Source organism: Dama dama, chromosome 2 (genome assembly GCF_033118175.1).
Source record: "Dama dama isolate Ldn47 chromosome 2, ASM3311817v1, whole genome shotgun sequence".
Taxonomy (NCBI): domain Eukaryota; kingdom Metazoa; phylum Chordata; class Mammalia; order Artiodactyla; family Cervidae; genus Dama; species Dama dama.
The window spans coordinates 23,161,625-23,183,082 of record NC_083682.1 but is presented as its reverse complement, the minus strand read 5'-3'; the positions used below and the strand labels follow the sequence as shown (position 1 = coordinate 23,183,082).

At 36.8% G+C, this 21,458-nt stretch overlaps 1 protein-coding gene and 1 non-coding gene across 2 annotated transcripts; both read right to left on the bottom strand.

The window, feature by feature from the left end:
* Nucleotides 1-6,532: 6,532 nt before the first annotated feature.
* On the bottom strand, nt 6,533-6,638 carry LOC133041133 (U6 spliceosomal RNA). The gene has a single exon (XR_009689169.1). It is a non-coding gene; the product is annotated as a U6 spliceosomal RNA (small nuclear RNA).
* An 8,738-nt stretch (nt 6,639-15,376) lies between these two features.
* LOC133066652 (olfactory receptor 8B3-like) lies at nt 15,377-16,306 on the bottom strand. Its single transcript, XM_061157944.1, has one exon. The coding sequence runs from the start codon at nt 16,304-16,306 to the stop codon at nt 15,377-15,379; it is 930 nt and encodes a 309-aa protein (XP_061013927.1).
* Nucleotides 16,307-21,458: the final 5,152 nt, after the last annotated feature.

Below are 21,458 nucleotides of genomic sequence, written 5' to 3'. Positions count from 1 at the left end.
GGTCTTTAAATTCCCTGAAACTCACTTCAGCTGGGCTGGGGAGGGGGGAGGGAGGGGCAAAGTCATGGTGGGGAGATGCACCAATTATGGCTGCTCTTTTCTCTGCACCTCTGATTCAGAAGCAACAATCAATAATCAGAGAACAGACATTGGATATTTGTAGGAAAATGTCCTATTTACCACCTGGCTCCCATAAGAATTCTTACAAAGTTCAACTGGAACTTATGCAGGTGGGTTAGCCGTAGAGTTGTGTGGGTGCATGGGTAGCTGCACTACAGTGAAATGACTGAAATCAACCATAATTAACTGTTCAAGTTTCCTGGAAGTTGTGAGGCTTCAATAGACTACACAACTCCAAAATAGTTCTATAAGAGATTCTGGCAGTGCATTTGTTTTTAACTGGGGAAATATTTGCAGTGCTTCCTATTTGCCCTCTTCCCAGGATCCTCCTCCTTCCCCTTTTACATAGCAATCCATTTCCTTTCACAGCTACCCTCCAGTTCATCAACCCAGTTACACATGTTTAAACCTGGCATACCCTCTCATATTTTCTTACTTGTTCGATATACTCAAATACATTGAGAGGGGCTATGTCCTTTATTTAAAAGAAATATCATTTGAAAGAGTATCTGACCTCTTGTTTTTGAAGAGCATTTCTGACCATTTAAAACAACTTCATCAAAACCTCTTCAGTGTTCTATACTGTAAACATAATTTATCCAACCATCTCACATAGACAGATTTTATATACTTCTAGTTTTTATCATCAAAAGCAATGACAAAATAAACACCAGTATACGTACATCATTTTATGCCAGTTCTTTTACTTCAATAACATCCCAGAGGGTTGTCTTTCTGCGTGTTATATAAACCAAATATTTTTCTGAAGTAAGTCAGTCAGTCAGTTCAGTCACTAAGCCTTGGACTCTTTGGAACCCCATGGATGGCAGCACACCAGGCTTCCCTGTCCATCACCAGATTCCAGAGTTTGCTCAAACTCATGTCCACAGAGTCAGTGATGCCATCCAGCCATCCCATCCTCTGTGTCCCCTTCTCCTCCTGCCTTCAATCTTTCCCAACATCATGGTCTTTTCAAATGAGTCAGTCCTTCACATCAGGTGGCCAAAGTATTGGAGTTTCACCTTCAGTACCAGGCCCTTCCAATGGATATTCAGGACTGATTTCCTTTAGGATTGACTAGTTGGATCTCCTTGTCATCCAAGGGACTCTGAAGAGTCTTCAACACCACAGTTCAAAAGCATCAGTTCTTCAGCACTCAGCTTTCTTTATGGTCCAACTTTCACATCCATACATGACTACTGGAAAAATCACAGCTTTGACTAGACAGACATTTGTCGGCAATGTCTCTGCATTTTAATATGCTATCTAAGTTGGTCATAGTTTTTCTTCCAAGGGGCAAGCATCTTTTAATTTCATGGCTGCAGTCACCATCTGCAGTGGTTTTGGACCCCAAAAAAATAAAGTCTGTCACTGTTTCCAGTGTCTCCCCAATATTTGCCATGAACTGATGAAACTGGATGTCATGATCTTAGCTTTCTGAATGTTGAGGTGTTTTTTTGTTTGTTTGTTTTTAATTTATTTCCAATTGAAGGATAATTGCTTTACAGAATTTTTTTTTTTTTTTGCTTTACAGAATTTTGTTGTTTTCTGTCAAACCTCAACATGAATCAGCCACAGATATACATATATCCCCTCCCTTCTGAAACTCCCTCCCATCTCCCTCCCCATCCCACCCCTCTAGGTTGATTCAGAGCCCCTGTTTGAGTTTCCTGAGCCAAATTACCATTGGCTATCTATTTTACATATGGTAATGTAAGTTTCCATGTTACTCTTTCCATACATCTCACCCTCTCCTACCCTCTCCCCATGTCCATAAGTCTGTTCTCTATGTCTGTTTTTCCATTGCTGCCCTGTAAATAAATTCTTCAGTACCATTTTTCTAGATTCTATATATATGTGTTAGAATACAATATTTATCTTTCTCTTTCTGACTTACTTACCTATTACTTGTATAATAGGCTCTAGGTTCATCCACCTCATTAGAACTGACTCAAATGTGTTCCTTTTTATGGCTGAGTAATATTTCATTGTGTATATGTACCACAACTTCTTTATCCATTCATCTATCAATGGACATCTATATTGCTTCCACGTTCTAGCTACTGTAAATAGTGCTATAATGAACAATGGGATACAAGTGTCTTTTTCAGTTTTGGTTTCTTCAGGGTATTTGCCTGGGAGCTGGGTAATATCGTGGTTTTATTCCTAGTTTTTAAAAGAATCTCCATACTATCTTCCATAGTGGCTGTATCAATTTACATTCCCACCAAAAGTTCTCCACATTCTCTCCAGTATTTATTGCTTGTAGACTTTTTGATGATGGCCATTCTGACTAGTGTCAGGTGATATCTCACTGTAGTTTTGATTTGCATTTCTCTAATAATGAGAGATATCGAGAATCTTTTCATGTGTTTGTTAGCCATCTGCATGTCTTCTTTGGAGAAATGTCTGTTTAGGTCTTTCCCCTATTTTTTGATTGGGTTGTTTGTTTTTCTGGTATTGAGTTGTATGAGCTGCTTGTATATTTTGGAAGTTAATATTTTGTCAGTTATTTCATTTGCTGTTATTTTCTCCCATTCTGAGGGTTGTCTTTTCACCTTGTGTATAGTTATGTCATCTTTGATTTCTTTCATCAGTGTCTTATAACTTTCTGTGTACAGTTCTTTTGTCTTCTTAGGTAAGTTTCTTCCTGGATATTTTATTCTTTTTGTTGCAGTGGTGAATGGGATTGATTTCTTAATTTCTCTGATTTTTCATTGTTAGTATATAGAAATGCAGGTGTTTTCTGTGTGTTGATTTTATACCCTGCAAGTTTGTTAAATTCACTGATTAGCTCTAGTAATTTTCTGATACTATCTTTAGGGTTTTCTATGTACAGTATCATGTCATCTGCAAACACTGAGAGCTTTATGCCTTCTTTTTCGATCTGGATTCCTTTTATTTCTTTTTCTTCTCCGATTGCTGTAGCTATGACTTCCAGAAATGTGTTGAATAATAGTGGTGAAAGTGGGCACCCTTGTCTTGCTCCTTATCTTAGGGAGAATGCTTTCAGTTTTTAACCATTGAGAATAATGTTTGCTTATCATATATGGTCTTTACCATGTTGAAGTAGGTTCCTTCTATGGCCATTTTTGAAGTTTTAATCATAAATGTGTGCTGAATATTGTCAAAGGCTTTTTCTGCCTCTATTGAGATTATCATATGGTTTTTATCTTTCAGTTTGTTAATATGGTGTATCATATTGACTGATTTGTGTATATTGAAGAATGCTTGCATTTCTGGAAAAAAACCAAACTTGATCATGGTGTATGAGCTTTGTGATGTGCTGCTGAATTCTGTTTGCTAAAATTTTGTTGAAGATTTTTGCCTCAGTGTTAAAAAGTGATATTGGCCAGTAGTTTTCTTTTTTTGTGGTGTCTTTTTCTGGTTTTGGTATCAGGATGATGGTGGACTTGTAGAATGAGTTTGGAAGTGTTCCTTTCTCTGCAATTTTTTGAAAGAGTTTTAGAAGGATAGGCATTAGATCTTCTCTAAATGTTTGATAGAATTCTCCTATGAAGCCCTCTGGTCCTAGGCTTTTGTTTTTTGGAACATTTTGGTCACAGCTTCAATTTCAGTGTTTGAAATTGGTTTGCTCATAATTTCTATTTCTTCCTGATTCAGTCTAGAAAGATTGAACTTTTCTAAGAATCTGTCCATTTCTTCCAGGCTATACATTTTATTGCCATATAGTTTTCCATAGTAGTCTCTTATAGTTCTTTGTATTTCTGCATTGTCTCTTGTAACCTCTCCTTTTTCATTTTTAATTTTGTTGATTTGACTCTTCTTTTTTTCTTGATGAGTCTGGCTAAATGTTTGTTAATTTTGTTTATTTTCTCAAAGAACCAGCTTTTAGTTCTATTAATCTTTACTATTGTTTCTTTCATTTATTTTTTAATTATTTCTGCTCTGATAATTATGATTACTTTCCATCTACTAGTTTTGGGGGTTCTTCTTTTTCCAGTTGTTTTAGGTGTAAAGTTAGGTAGTCTACTTGATGTTTTTCTTGCTTTTTGAGATATCATTGCATTGCTATAAACTTCATACTTAGATCTGCTTTTGCTGCATTCCATAGGTTTTGAGTTATCATGTTTCATTGTCATTTGTTTCTAGAAACTTTTTGAATTCCCTTTTGATTTCTTCAGTAACTTGCTGGCTATTTAGAAATGTATTCTTTAATCTTCGTGTGTGTGTGTTTTTTCATTTTTTTTTTTTTTTCTTGTAATCAATATATAGTCTCATAGCTTTGTGGCCGGAGAAGATGGTTGATACAATTTCAATTTTCTTAAATTTACTGAGGTTTGATTTGTGACCCATTGTGGTCTATCCTGGAGAATGTTTAATGTGCACTTGAGAAGAAGGCATATTCTTCCGCATTTGGATGTATGTCCTGAAGATATCAATGAAATCCATCTCATCTAATGTATCATTTAAGACTTGTGTTTCCTTAGTAATATTCTGTTTTGATGATCTGTCCATTGGTGTGAGTGGGGTGTTAAAATCTCCTACTATCATTGTGTTACTGCCAATTACTCCTTTTATGTCTGTTAGTGTTTGTTTTATGTATTGAGGTGCTTCTATATTGGGTGTATACATATTTACAATTGTTATGTCTTCCTCTTGGATTGAGCCCCTTATCATTATGAAGAGTCCTTCCTTATCTCTTGTAATATTCTTTGTTTTAAGGCCTATTTTGTCTGACATGAGTATTGCTACTCCAACTTTTTTTTGCTTCCAATTTGCATGGAATAAATTTTTCTATCCTCTCACTTTTAGTCTACATGTGTCTTTAAGTCTGAAGTGGGTTTCTTGTAGACAGCATATATATGGGTCTTATTTTTTTTTATCCATTCAGCCAGTCTGTGTCTTTTGGTTGCAGCATTTAATCCACTTACATTTAAAGTAATTATTGATATGCATGTTCCTATTGCCATTTTCTTAATCTTCTGGGGTTGATTATGTAGATCCTTTTCTTCTCTTGTATTTCTTGAATATATAAGTTCATTTAGCCTTTGTCGTGAAGCTGGTTTGGTGGTACCGAATTCTCTTAACTTTTGCTTGTCTGAAAAGTTTTTTATTTCCCCATCAATTTTGAATGAGATCCTTTCCAGGTGCAGTAATCTTGGTTGTAGATTTTTCACTTTCAATACTTTAAATATATTCTGCCATTCACTTCTGGCCTGCAGAGTTTCTACTGAAAGATCAGCTGTTAAACCTATAGGGTTTACCCTGTATGTTAATTGTTTCTTTTCCCTTGCTGTTTTTTTAATATTTTTTCTTTCTGTTCAGTCTTTTTAGTTTGAATAGTATGTGTCTTGTCATGTTTCTCCTTGGGTTTATCCTCTATGGGACCCTTTGTACCACTTGGACTTGATTATTTCCTTTTCCATGTTGGGGAAATTTTCAACTATAGTCTCTTCAAAAATATTCTCATACCCTTTCTTTTTCTCTTCTTCTGGGGCCCCTATAATTCGAATGTTGGTGCATTTGATATTGTTGCAGAAATCTCTGAGACTATCCTCAGTTCTTTTCATTCTTTTTACTTTATTCTGCTCTTCAGAAATTATTTCCACCATTTTATCTTCCAGCTCACTGATTCATTCTTCTGCTTCAGATATTCTGCTATTGATTCCTTCTAGAGTATTTTTATTTTCAGTAATTGTGTTGTTTGTCTCTGTATATTTATTCTTTAATTCTTCTAGTCTTTGTTCATTGATTTTTTCATTTTCTCCATTCTGTTTTCAAGGTTTTAATCATCTTTACTATCATTATTCTGAACTATTTTTCAAGTAGTTTGCCAAGTCCTCTTCGTTTATTTGAACTTCTGTGTTTCTAGTTTGCTCCTTCATTTGTGTTGTATTTCTCTGCATTTTCTTTATGTTTTTTTAACTTTTTATGTTTGAGATCTCCTTTTCCCATGCTTCAAGGCTGAATTCTTTCTTTCTTTTGGTTTCTGTCCTCCTAAGGTTGGCCCAGTGGTTTGTGTAAGCTTTGTATAGGTTTCTGCTAAGGTTTTTTTTCCCCCCTCTGATGGGTAAGGCTGAGTGAGGTGGTAATCCTGGCTGATGATGATTGGGTTTGTATTATTGTTTTGTTTAGTGTTTAGATGAAGCATTCCACACAAGGTGCTACTGGTGGTTGGGTGATGCCGGGTCTTGTATTCAACTGGTTTCCTTTGTGTGAGTTCTCACTACTTGATACTCCCTAGAGTTATTTCTCTGGTAGTCTAGGGTCTTGGAGTCAGTGCTCCCACTCCAAAGGCTCAGGGCCTGATATCTGGTCAGGAATGAAGATTCCACTAGTGGTTTGCTATGGCATCAAGTGAGATTAAAACAAACAACCAAAAATGAAAAACCAAAGGCAAACTCCAGACAAGTGGCAGTTATAAAATCAGGCAAATAATAATTTTTTTAAATATATGGAACATTTCACAACTTTGCATGCCATCCTAGCACAGTGGCCATGCTATCTTCTCTGTAAGGTTCCAATTACAGTATATGTGCTGCCGAAGTGAGCAATGAAGATTGAGTTTTAAGCAAGCTTTTAAATTCTCCTTTTTCAATTTCATCAACAGTTTCTTTAGTTCTCTTTTGCTTTCTGCCTTAAGGTTGGTGTCATCTGCATATCTGAGGTTATTGATATTTCTCCTGGCAATCTTGATTCCAGCTTGTGCTTCCTCCCACCCAGCATTTTGCATGATGTAGTCTAAATAGAAGTTAAATAAGCAGGGTGATAATATACAGCCTTAACGTACTCTTTTCCTGATTTGGAACCAGTCTGTTGTTTCATGGCCAGTTCTAACTGTTGCTTCTTGACCTGCAGACAGATTTCTCAGGAGGCAGGTTACATGGTCTGGTATTCTCATCTCCTTAAGAATTTTCCACAGTTTGTTGTGATCCACAAACAAAGGACTTGGCATAGTCCATGAAGCAGAAGTACATGTTTTTCTGGAACTCTTGCTTTCTGATGATCCAACAGATGTTAGTAATTTGATCTCTGGTTCCTCTGCCTTTTCTAAATCCAGTTTGAACATCTGGAAGTTCACAGTTCACATACAGTTGAAGCCTGGCTTGGAGAATTTTAAGCATTACTTTACTAGCGTGTGAGATGAGTTCAATTGCACGGTAGTTTGAACATTCTTTGGCTCTGCCTTTCTTTGGGATTGGAACGAAACATTTTCCAGTCCTGTGGCCACTGCTGAGTCTTCAGAATTTGCTGGCATACTGAGTGCAGCACTTTCGTAGCATCATTTTTTAGGATTTGAAACACCTCAACTGGAATTTCATCACCTCCACTAGCTTTGTTCATCGTGAAGCTTCCTAAAGTTCACTTGACTTTGCATTCCAGGATGTGTGGCTCTAGGTGAGCGATCATGAAGATCTTTTTGTATAGTTCCTCTGTGTGTTCTTGCCACCTCTTCTTAATATCTTCTGCTTCTGTTAAATCCATACTGTTTCTGTCCTCTATTGTGCCCATCCATGCATGAAATTTTCCCTTAGTATCTCGAATTTTCTTGACGAGATCTCTGGTCTTTTCCATTCTATTATTTTCCTCTAATTTTTTGCACTGATCACTGAGGAAGACTTTCTTATCTCTCCTTGATATTCTTTGGAACTATGCATTCATATGCTTATATCTTTCCTTTTCTCCTTTGCCTTTAGCTACTCTTCTTAGGGATTTTTTTTTTTTTTTAATCACTGCCTCTTGTTCAATGTCACGAACCTTTGTCCAAAGTTCTTCAGGCACTCTGTGTATCAGATCTAATCCCTTGAAATGATTTGTCACTTCCACTGTACAATCATAAGGGATTTGATTTAGGTCATACCTGAATGGCCAAGTGGTTTTCCATACTTTTTTCAATTTAAGTCTGAATTTGGCAATAAGGTGTCATGATCTGAGCCACAGTAGGCTCCCGGTCTTGTTTCTGCTGACTGTACAGAGCCTCTCCAGCTTTGGCTGCAAAGAATATAATCAATCTGATTTTGGTATTGACCATCTGGTGATGTCCATGTGTAGAGTCTTCTCTGTTGTTGGAAGAGGGTGTTTGCTATGACCAGTGCATTCTTTTGGCAAATCTCTGTTAGCATTGGCCCTGCTTCATTCTGTACTCCAAGGCCAAATTTGCCTGTTACTCCAGGAGTTTCTTGACTTCCTACTTTTGCATTCCAGTCCCCATTATAATGAAAAGGACATCTTTTTGGGGTGTTAGTTCTAGAAGGTCTTGTAGGTCTTTATAGAACCATTCAACTTCAGCTTCTCCAGCATTACTGGTTGGAGCATGACTTGGAATACTGTGATATTGAGTGGTTTGCCTTGGAAATGAACAGAGATCATTCCGTCGTTTTTGAGATTGTACGAAGTACTGCATTTTGGACTCTTTTTATAACTATGAGGGCTATTCCATTTCTTGTAGGGGATTCTTGCCCACAGTAGTAGATATAATGGTCATCCAAGTTAAATTCATCCATTCCAGTCCATTTTACTTCACTGATTCCTAAAATGTCTATGTTTACTCTTGCCATCTCCTGTTTGACCACTGCCAATTTATCTTGATTCATGGACCTAACATCCAGGTTTCTATGCAATGTTGTTCTTTACAGCATCGAACTTTACTTCCATCACCAGTCACATCCACAACTGGGCATTGTTTTGACTTTGGCTCCGTCTCTTCATTCTTTCTGGAGTTATTTCCCCACTGATCTCCAGTAGCACATTTGGCACCTATTGACCTGGGGTGTTCATCTTCAAGTGTCCTATCTTATTGCCTTTTCATATGGTTCATGGGTTTCTCAAGGAAAGAATACTGAAGTGGTTTGCCTTTCCCTTCTGCCATGGACCACATTTTGTCAGAATTCTCCACAATTTTCTCAAAGGCTATAACAATTTCCATTCTCACAGGGAATAAATGAAACTTGCCATTCTTCCCCAAACATTTCTAAATTACATTCCTCTATTATTCAACTTGAGAATCTTTACCTTAACTTCTAAATTGTTTGAATTTGCTTTTCTGTGACTTACACCTATGTCCTCCCACCATTTTCCATGAGGTCAATTCTCATTTGTTACCCAGTTACAGAATACAATGGATAGTAATCCTATACTTGTTACTTACAGTTAAATTCAATTTTTTCCTAACCTACTATTGTCCACTGATTTACTTAGGGTGTATTTTTCCCAAAAAAAAAAAAAAATTAAATTAAATTTAACTCAGTAAAACATGACTACATTTATGTTTATTTTATATATATACATAAAATAAGGCTTAGACAGTAAAGAATCTGCTGCAAAGTGGGAGACCCAGATTCGATCCCTGGGTCAGGAAGACTTGCCTGGAGAAGGTAATGGCTACCCACTCCAGTATATTTGCCTGGAGAATTCCATGGACAGAGGAGCCTGGTGGGCTACAGTCCATGGAGTTGCAGAGTCAGACACGAATGAACGACTAACACAACGTTTACACAACAACATCATCCTGTATATCACATCTATGACACCACCTCCTTGATTTGAGAACCATAATCTGTTACTATTACTAGTGCTACTACAAACCTCTCCTAAGTAGATCTCTCATTTATTCATTGCCTTCTACAGTTTATTACTCCCATTAGAATCATGCTTAAAAATCTTAAATCAATTTATTTTTAATTTTCTGGACTCCATTTCACTCAAAGAAAAAGTCCGATTTTCACAGTAACCCTTAAGATCCAAGGTGATCTTCCTCTTGTTACATCCCTGTCCTCATCTCCTTTAACTCTCTCCTTTACTCCATCATTCAGTACAGTAGCCCTTATTATTTCTCAAACACATAAAAGCATCACCTTAGGGGTTTTGTATTGGCCATTAATCCCTCCAAAACTATTTTTGCAAATATCCACTTTAAACATCACTTTCTCAATGAAACAAGATTTATGTCCAATTTATCTTTGTATATTGATCTTTAACACATTTTGTTATCTAGGGATTGTGATATATTTGGATAAGTTTTCCTCCTTTCACAACACCTAAGCAGGGGTGGGGTTACAGTGAGTATCTCTTGAAATGCAAGGTTAATTTGACTGGCTTTAAAATATTCTGAAGTAAGTGAAAATATTCTAGTAGAATAATTCCTTTAACAGCCTTTAATAATTCCTTTTTAAATTAATGACAATTTTTTCTAACAATCTTTAACAATTCCTAATAATTAATTAGTTAATAATTCCTTTTTAAATTAATATCATATTTTTATTTTGAAATTTGAGGAAAATGTATGGTCATTCTTGTTGTTCAGTCGCTCAGTCATATCCAGCTCTTCGCAACCTCATGGACTGTAGCACATCAGACTTCCCTATCCTTCACTAGTTCCTGGAGCTTGCTCAAACTCATGTTCATTGAGTGGATGATACCATCCAACAGTCTCATCCCCTGTTGCCCCCTCTCCACCTGCCCTCAATCTTTCCCAGGATCAGGGTTTTTTCCAGTGAGTTGGCTCTTCACTTCAGGTGGCCAAAGTTTTGGAACTTCAGGTTCAGGATCAGTCCTTCCAAGGAATATTCAGGGTTGATTTCCTTTAAGATTGACTGGTTTGATCTTGCTGTCCAAGGGATTCTGGTCATAAAACAGATAATCAAATGTCAGGAGCAATGCTGATTATATAAGGTGAATTTTAGAATTCATTTCTGTGTAAGATATTATTCTATTATGTTGCATTATCAAAATCTGTCATTTATCAGTCTCTTACATCGTCATCTTAATGTCTCAAATACAGCATATTGCAACACATTACCAGGGACTCAGTGGGTTAAAAAAAAATGGTTGCTGTTGTTGGGTTTTTAATCGAGGCAAATTAATGTCTGAAGCAATAACTATACCTTCTTGTTAGATTCAGCAAGTACTTCTCACTCACTCTGGGAGCTGGAGCTGGAACCATCTACCTGAATGTGCTTGAAAATATTAAAAGTGGGCTCCACAGCATGCAATAATAGACAGTGATCTCATCAAATACAAGACTTGAAAACACTGTGTGTGTATGTGTGTAATCCCTGTGAAGGAAAATAGAGGATGAAATTCAATATAGTGCAGTTTCAGGAAATAAATGGATAAAGAACTCAAAATTCCTTTTACTTCTCATTTCCATCAAACCTTAACCACAGTGACCCTTCATCATGCTCATTCCAAACCCAATCTTGAGTAATTAATATCAGCTCTCTCAGAGAACATTTACATTGAACAAATTTGGGATGTAACCAGGGAACAAACTTTCTGCTCTTTAACTTGGAGGACCATTTTCTGTTAAACTTACAAATGAAGTTTTCACACTGACTCAGACACATCTCTGTCCTTTTACAGCAGCACAGGGGAATCCCACGGCTTACCCAATTGATTCTCAGCTGTGGTAACTTCATTAGAACCATTCTGAGAGGGTAACAGGCAGGTAGGCTAGGTGTCTCCAAAAGGAGGAAATAGGCTGCAAGTGTCAGACATCTTTTTCTCTCTCTCTCTTAAGCGGCGGCGGCTGCTGCTGCTAAGTCACTTCAGTCATTTCCGACTCTGTGCGACCCCATAGACAGCAGCTTACCAGGCTCCTCCCTCCCTGGAATTCTCCAGGCAAAATACTGGAGTGGGTTGCCATTTCCTTCTCCACTCTTAAGCTGCAGGAGGAAACAAACTATAAATGTTAGGGTTTTTTTCCCCTTCTCTATACAAATGTTAAAAAAGGTTTCTTTTAAAGTTCTGTGTTGCCTTGACGACACCTGGTTCCACCTGAACTTAACTTTTCTTAAACTTTGACTTAACCAATGCGTTTTTCTATGGAAATGTTTGTTTTAATCTATGTTAATGAACTATACATTTACCCTAGACTCTGTCTTCAAGTCAGTTCACCTAAGACTCAAAACCTACTTGACAAACCAGTATGTTTTACTCATGCAAATGTTCTCTTAAGCTTTGTTAATGAGAATGTATTTGCTTGGAAACCTGCCTTTCTTCAAGATTCATGTCAATCATTTTATGGCCCAGGACAACTTACCTTGTGCCAATGCTATCTCAAAATGCATGTTGTGGATGAGGGGCTTGGTGCTAGTCTCTGAGTTTTGAGACATTTCCTTTCTCCACTTAGCAGACTGCTAGGAGAAGGAAATGGCAACCCACTCCAGTATTCTTGCCTGGAGAATCCCAGTGACAGAGGAGCCTGGTGGGCTGCCGTCTATTGGGTCGCACAGAGTCAGGCACGACTGAAGTGACTTAGCAGCAGCAGCAGCAGCAGCAGTAGCTATATAACATCTGGCTACAGACTAGCAGGGGGGCACTCTTTCTGCCCCTTTCTGATGTCTATGTCAGAAGCTTTCTCTATATCTTGTATACTTTAATAAAACTTTATTAAACAAAAGCTCTGAGCCATCTAGCCTCATCCCTGGCCCCGAATTGAATTCTTCTCCTCTGGAGGCCAAGAATCCCAGCATCTTTCATGGCTCAGCAGCAACCTTTCAATTCCTTCCCCCAAAAGATGTCAGTGTCATTACTCAATAAAGCAAAAATGATTAAGAAAAACTATGCTGTGCGTGTAAAATACTCTGACTTGATTTCCCTCCTTTTGAAGGAAATCCAAATGATAGACAGGCTTATTGTTAAATAAAAAGTGCTTAAATTGATCAGCTATCAGCAAACTTGCCTATCTTAAATTTAAATTGCCACCCTTAACTATTACAAACTGTAATTTTAAATACATTTATTACTTTTTTTCAAATAAGTCAAATATAAAATTAACTGTGAAGACAGTTTACCTTCTCTGAAAATGAACACATTTTATCTGAATTTTTAGGCACATGAAATTAAACATTAGTGACCACACTAACCCACCCTTTGTTTTTGTTGTTGCTCAGTTGCTAAGTCGTGCCAACTGTTTTGCAACCACACAGACTGTAGCCCGCCAGGCTCCTCTGTCCATGACATTCTTCAGGCAAGAATACTGGAGTGGGTTGTCAATTCTTCCTTCAGGAGATCTTCCTGACTGAGGGATTGAACTCGAGTCTCCTGCATTGTCAGGTGGTTTCTTTATACTGAGCCACCAGGGAAGCTGTACCCTTGGGAGACCTCAAATATTTATAAAATACATAACAGAGTGAGTGGATGGAGATATGAAACGTTTCCAAATGGCTCGACACACGAACTTGCTTAGACACACATTTGTTATTATAGGGGAAACAAGCTAGAAACAGAAAGTAAAAAAACAAAAGGAAACTCCAACCAAGATCAACTATTTTAAATAAATATAACCTTTTCAGTGAAAAAGAAGCATGTTGATATTAGAGGTCAGGAGATGGGAGACGAGTGGTCATTTTAACCATAAGACAGGGATTTAGCTATGCCAAACAACTAAAAACAAAAATAATTCAACAAATCATCTATGTGAAATTTCACAACACCCAAATATTGGGTGGAGATTAGGAAAATGATATATAGTAATATTGTTAAAGTATCTTGGAAATTATTTTCATTATATTTTCACATATCATATTGAGGATTTTTAAGGTAGTATTTTTTCTTTAAAAAAAATTTGACATGCTTTTCAGTAAAGTCAGTGCCAAAATTTAGTGTTTTCGCCAAAGTGTTTTTCAAGTTATCATTATACTACCAGCAGGACTTTGAGGCTTAGCACCATAAAATGCATAAGGAAGTAGCATTTGGAAGCCCATAGAAACAGGAGTGATTTCGTTGTTCTCAGGTTCTCCAGTTCTGTTGATTTCACTGTTTCAAAAAGTCCAATAATTTTAGATTTCATCCTATCCAGAGAAACCCTGTGAGCTCCATAATATATCTAGGCCCTTCCAGGAAGGAGAGGGGAATCATAGGTATAGACTTTCTTTATCCATCATTTTTCTTCTCTAAATTCCTATTTCCTAACTGAGTTTCAAATGCTCTTAACAATTTTATTACTTGTACCTGCTTCCTTCTTCTTTCCTGGTTCCAAATGTGACCACAGCTTTTTCACCTTTATTTCCCAAAGCACTATTAATTTAAATTCATGTACATCATAGCTTTATCAAAGATCTATAGACAGTTAAATACATTTATAGTCCTGTACATTAAGAAGGCATACATATTCAGAACAATATTTGTCTCCTAATGCACATGAATACTTCCCACACAAGACCTCTTATTTATTGAACATGTGTCTTGTTGAGGTCTGTCATAATGACATGATTCTGGACTCTTTTCGCACCCATGTCATATTCTCTTAATTAAAAAAATCTCAAATTCAGTTTTCTTAATTTTCCAAAAAAAAATAAAAATAAAACTCCCTATTTGAGTCAATCATCTCATCAATACACTAGCCCGAAAGGCCTTCTTTACCCACCCAAATAAACCATGAAACTCTTTGCCTAAACAAGCAAACAACAAAAAAGCAACAAACAGCATGAGAGAAATTCATGTATTTCCCTGGAATAAACAAAAGTTAAGCTTCAGATTTTAAATGTCTTCTCAATAATGATCATACTGAAGGAAATAGAGTGGAATGAAGTGGATTTAAGCAGACTACAGAAGTAGCAGACTTGAAATTAGAAGGCTAACATTTTAGTCTAGATCTTTTCTTTATTTATCTGTGACATTAAATCATTAACCATTCTGAGCTTCATTTCACCATCTATAAAATAAATATATTTATATGATCTGTCACTTGCTGGTTTCATTGAACAAAAGTAAAAAGAAAACACTTGCCCAAAGAAGCTTGGTGTAAAATATTTAGAGATGCAAAATAAATTTATAGTCAACATCTTAAGGAAGTCTCCAATCTCTGACATTTAAAGGAGACACAGTCTTCCTAATCAGATAATAGAAAAATTGGAGTAAAAACACTAAAAACATCTGATACATGCTTGTAAAGCATGTGGAGAATACACACAACTCCAATAAAACAATGCTACTCTAGTGGTATCCAGCTGATTTTCATCATTGCTGTCTCATTATATCAAAGGTATCTCAAATTTGATTACTTGGAGACAATTTTTTTCAGTAAAAATTAAAACTTTGAAATGAAACTAGAAAATAACAGAGTTACATTTATAATTTAATATTATTAGCTAAAAGGAAAACTGGAGGAGATATTGTGCAAATCATTTGGGGAAAAAAGAAGTCCCGACAGAAAAATTGTAAATACATCATTGAGAGAAGTCTTAAATTTTCTTAGGCATGTTATTTAAAAAAATAGAAATAAGGCCATGACTAAAAATATTTAATTGAACACACAGAATCTCCTTGTCCTGTAACTATATGTCTCTAATCAAAACTCTGCCACACGTAGAGTTTTTCTCAAAGCAAGTTTAACATCTTTGTTCCTCAAGCTGTAAATTAAGGGATTCATCATGGGAATCACATTGGTGTAAAAGACAGAGGATATTTTTCCATCATCCACAGACACAGAAGATGGTTTGAGATACACAAATGCACTTGATCCAAAGAACAAAGAAACAGCAATGATGTGGGAACTGCAGGTGCTGAAGGCTTTGGACCTGCCTTCTGTGGACTTGATGTGGAGGATGTTGGAGAGGATGAGACCATAAGAGAAGAAGATGGTGAGACTGGGCACAGTGATATTGATGCCTGACACAATGATAACTTCCAGCTCAATGATGTAGGTACCTGTGCAGGAGAGCTGGAGGAGAGGGTAGATGTCACACAAGTAATGGTTGATGGTGTTTGCATCACAGAAGGTCAGTCTCACCATGCATCCAATGAGGGTTGTTGCCTCAAAAAATGCCATCAAGTAGGAACCAAACATAAGGCTGAAACATACTTTAGGCGACATGGCAATGTTATACAATAGTGGGTTACAGATGGCCACATAACGATCATAGGCCATTGATGTCAGCACATAACTTTCAGAAATACCAAAAAAACACAAAAAGTAAAGCTGGGTCATGCACCCCATGTAGGAGATAATCTTCTTCTCTGATATGATGTTGATCAGCATTTTAGGTGTAAAAACAGAAGAATAGCAGAGATCTATGAAGGACAAATTAAAGAGGAAAAAGTACATAGGTGTGTGCAGGTGTGAACTCAGCCCAATTAGGATGATCAAGCTCAAATTTCCCATCACAGTGACCATATACATTACTAGAAACAGGAGAAACAGGGGGAGTTGAAGAACTGATTGGTCTGTTAATCCCGCTAAAATGAACTGAGTCATGAAAGAGTCATTCCCTGGAGCCATTCTTCTCTAAGGGGATCTGTGAAAACAGGGGAGAAGGGTCTCATAGAAGAAAAAGAGTATTTCTCACATCTCCTCACATAAGTGATATATGCACTGGGAATGACTTTGGATAGTCCGAACTGAACCCATAGAATTTACTTACTGTTACCATGGAAATGAGTGACAAGAATTTCCTTTATAAATGCTTTATAAACTAAGTAGCAAAAAGCATCAAAATTTAGCTTTTTATCCAAAAGGATAATGGAAAAGAAGTTTGAACCAGGACAGAATCTTCATTCTCACATCTCACCATTATTTCATTCACTTGGACCTTCTTCTTACTTCTCCTCTTCTTTTGGCAGCAACCCCCAAAGCCTGGCTTTTGCCTCTAGTGCAGATAAGAATTTATAAGGTAGGAACCAAGAATATTGCTTCTAATTATAAAAAAGAAAAGAAAAAGAAAGAAAGAAAAAGAAACACAAGAGCAACCAAAGTCTAGGAAAGGATAAGTCACTCCATGTATCACAGAATAAAAGCTATAAAAGTAGAAGAAAGAGTGTTCTATCTGTGGAAAGGGAACTTAGTAAGAAATTGTATCACCTTTATTCTTTAAATATTTCTGAACATTCCCCGCTCTCCCTTCAAACAGTTTTCTCTGCAAGATTCAGTTGAATCTCAGGATGGCACAAATAGGAAATGAACTGTCATATCTGAGTCTCAATTGTGTCATATCTCAGTCTTCATCTTGGATAAGGAAAACATGAATACAAATCTAATTCAGAAACTCACTCTCTTAAGCCAGAATATCCCAGGCCTTTCTTCTTAGTGATTTTACCCCCATGGTCCTAGAAGGGCAATTTTAGGTTCTCAGGCTTTGGTTTCATTTTTTCTAAGAAAATGTCACCTGTAAATAATTTCTTTGGTTTCATTTTTTCTAAGAAAATGTCACCTGTAAATAATTTCTGATATACGTTAGAAATTTTTCAGAATTATAGATTGTAATTTTGGTTATGATTTTTGTCCTATCCAGCAGCAGAAAACAATAAATGAACTCTAAAATCATTTTTGGTGCATACTAAGTCACAGAGGATTTTAGTGTGCATGTAATGATACAACGCACTCAGTTATAGACATGGAAGCAGCTTGTTCAGTCTCTTCCCTAGGGAACAATTTCTAGGTGTAATAGGGAACTAAGGGGTTTGTCTTTACAGTCTGTCTTTATCCCTTTTAGCTTCAATATTTTACACAATTTTATCCTTCACTATCAGGATAGTGCATCCCCCAAGGAACAGCCAAAATTAACAACAATTTCCCATCAACAAGACTGCAGTACAGCAAGCCCTAGAATGTCCTTCCTGGCATGAACACACTGACTCAAAAACAATTTATGTTAGATTCTCTCTGTAAGAAATCCAAAACTTAGTTAAAAGGATCCTGAGCACAGTTCAATCATAGTACCAGTTATGTTGAAGCTGTTAAGATAATTCAAGATATGTCTTCCATATACCTATGGAGGTCCAAAACCATGTGACTGGGACAAAATCGCAATTCCCCAGGTTCTCCCTGGGAAGAGAAAGAGATGCACAATACATCCAAAGCTCCAGCTTTTCTAGGGGCCATCCAGGAGACTGGCTTCTGTATAGCCTGTGTCAGAAAGCAGGACAGGCACAGGAAACGGCATAATCTAGCTGCCTGAGGTGAGAGAAGAGAGACAGCAGTTTATGCTAAAACTCCCTGTAGCCACCCTCCTCACTTTGCTTTAACACAGCTAGAAGTAGAAAATACTTCTACAGCACCTCCTTACAAAGGAAAAGGGGCCCTGTGCAGCCATTAACACAACTTCCCTAGGGGCTGCCAGAGGAATTGACTTTACTCTCCCACGTTAAGGGTGTGATGGGATCCTGACATTCTCCTGACTCCAGGGACCTACTAAAAACTAGGAAAGTGGATTGTACTATGACAAGATTGAGAGGTCTGCCTTTTATAACCAGGCTTATTAATAGGGTCAGGCCAGTTCATGAGGATTAAAATAGTTTGCTATTTTTGTCTGTGTGTAGATATGAGTGCAGAAAGTCAAGGAAAAATAAAGAAAAGTTCAATTACATTTAAAAAAAGAAACATTCCAAGAAAATGAGCATACAAAGTGGACCTAAAGAAATGGAGATATATTACTTAAGTGACAGAGAATTCCTTTAACTGTCATAAAGATGCTCAATGTAGTCACAGAACAATGCATAAACAAAGTGTGACTTTTTTCTTCAAAGAGTACCAAACAAAAGTCATGAAGTCAAAAACATGATAATTTAACTGAAAAATTCAGTAGAAGGTCAAAACCACAGACTAAACAGACAAAGCAAAGGATTATAGAATTTAGGGGAAAAAAAGGACAATTCAAAAAATTCAGTAAATGGAGTGAATAGATAAAAGAATGAAAAATAATGTCAAAAGTCTAAGATTTATGGAATGTATTACATCACATGACACACAGGCATTACAGGGATCACCAAAAGAGAAAAATGTGAGTAATAATCTAAAAGATTTCCCAAAGAAAAACTAGCTGAAAAAAAATCCCCAAATCTGTGCAAGGAACTGGACATTCTGAACGAGGAAACAAAAATATTCCAAATCCCAAAGAAATCCACTACAAGGGACATTACAATTATCAGGAGTCAAAGAAAGATTTTTTATTGAAGTATATTTGATTTAAATACTATGTCAATTTTAGGTGTACAACATAGTGATTCAATATTTTTATAGATTATAGTTCACTTAAAGCTATATAAAAATATTGGCTATATTCATTGCATATCCTTTTTCTTTATATATTTTATATATACTGGTCTGTATATCTTAATGCCCTCCTCCTATATTTTCATTTACCCCTTCTCTCTCCTCATTGATAACCACCAGTTTGGTCTCTATATCTGTAAGAATGTTTCTGTTCTGTTATATTCATTTTTTTCTTGTATTTTTTTATATTACACATATAACTAATAACATACCATACTGATCTTTGTGTTAGTTCCCTGAATATACTATTCTCTAGGACAAGATGCATGACTGCAAATGGCAAGATTTCATTCTTTTTCATGATGAATATAATATATATATTATTGAGCCATTAAATGTATGTGTATGATGTATGTGTGTGATATATATATATATATATATATATATATATATATATATATATATATATACAATTAATCTGTTGATACACATTTAGGTGGCTTCCACATCTTTGCTATTGAAAATAATGCTGCTGTGAACACTGGTCACATGTATTGTTTCACATTACTGTTTTTGTTTCATTCAGATATATACTGATTGTTATTTTCAGTTTTGTGATGAACCTCTGTACCTTTTTCCAAGGGCTTCCCTGGTGGCTCAGAAGGTAAAGAATCTACCAACAAGGCAGGAGACCTGGGTTCAATCCCTGGTTCAAGAAGACCCCCTGGAGAAGGGAATGGCTACCCACACCAGTATTCTTGCCTGGAGAATCCCAGAGACAAAGGAGCCTGGCTGGCTAGAGTCCATGAGGTCGCAGAAAGTCGGACCCGACTGAAGCAACATAAGCATATTAGGTCCATATACGTTTCTGAATATTATATTCTCCTCTTGCATTGATCCTTTTAATGTCCTTCTTTGTCTTTTACTATTGACTTTGTTGTAATGACTTCTTTGTCTGATATGGGTATTGAATTCCCCGATTTCTTTCTTTTTTTTTTTTTTTACAGTAAAGTGTTAATTAAAGTGTATTAATCTTTGTGTGTGTGTGTGTGTGTGTGTGTTTTTTATTAGTTGGAGGCTAATTACTTCACAACATTTCACTGGGTTTTGTCATACATTGATATGAATCAGCCATAGATTTACACGTATTCCCCATCCCGATCCCCACTCCCACCTCACTCTCCTCCCGATTCCTCTGGGTCTTCCCAGGGCACCAGGCCCGAGCACTTGTCTCATGCATCCCACCTGGGCTGGTGACCTGTTTCACTATAGATAGTATACATGCTGTTCTTTTGAAACATCCCACCCTCACCTTCTCTCACAGAGTTCAAAAGTCTGTTCTGTATATTTCTGTGTCTCTTTTTCTTTTTGCATATAGGGTTATCGTTACCATCTTTCTAGAGTCCATATATATGTGTTAGTATGCTGTAATGTTCTTTATCTTTCTGGCTTACTTCACTCTGTATAATGGGCTCCAGTTTCATCCATCTCATTAGGACTGATTCAAATGAAATCTTTTTAATGGCTGAGTAATATTCCATGGTGTATATGTACCACAGCTTCCTTATCCATTCATCTGCTGATGGGCATCTAGGTTGCTTCCATGTCCTGGCTATTATAAACAGTGCTGCGATGAACATTGGGGAGCACGTGTCTCTTTCAGATCTGGTTTCCTCAGTGTGTATGCCCAGAAGTGGGATTGCTCGGTCATATGGCAGTTCTATTTCCAGTTTTTTAAGAAATCTCCACACTCTTCTCCATAGCAGCTGTACTAGTTTGCATTCCCACCAACAGTGTAAGAGGGTTCCCTTTTCTCCACACCCTCTCCAGCATTTATTGCTTGTAGACTTTTGGATAGCAGCCATCCTCACTGGTGTGTAATGGTACCTCATTGTGGTTTTGATTTGCATTTCTCTAATAATGAGTGATGTTGAGCATCTTTTTATGTGTTTGTTAGCCATCTGTAAGTCTTCTTTGGAGAAATGTCTGTTGAGTTCTTTGGCCCATTTTTTGATTGGGTCATTTATTTTTCTGGAATTGAGCTTCAGGAGTTGCTTGTATATTTTTGAGATTAATCCTTTGTCTGTTTCTTCATTTGCTATAATTTTCTCCCAATCTGAGGGCTGTCTTTTCACCTTATAGTTTCCTTTGTAGTGCAAAAGCTTTTAAGTTTCATTAGGTCCCATTTGTTTAGTTTTGCTTTTATTTCCAATATTCTGGGAGGTGGGTCATAGAGGATCTTGCTGTGGTTTATGTCGGAGAGTGTTTTGCCTATGTTCTCCTCTAGGAGTTTTATAGTTTCTGGTCTTACATTTAGATCTTTAATCCATTTTGAGTTTATTTTCGTGTATGGTGTTAGAAAGTGTTCTAGTTTCATTCTTTTACAAGTGGTTGACCAGTTTTCCCAGCACCACTTGTTAAAGAGGTTGTCTTTTTTCCATTG

What these genes read in the sequence shown, in the direction of transcription:
- LOC133066652 (XM_061157944.1), bottom strand. Translation starts at nt 16,306, where the DNA reads ATGGCTCCAGGGAATGACTCTTTCATGACTCAGTTCATTTTAGCGGGA.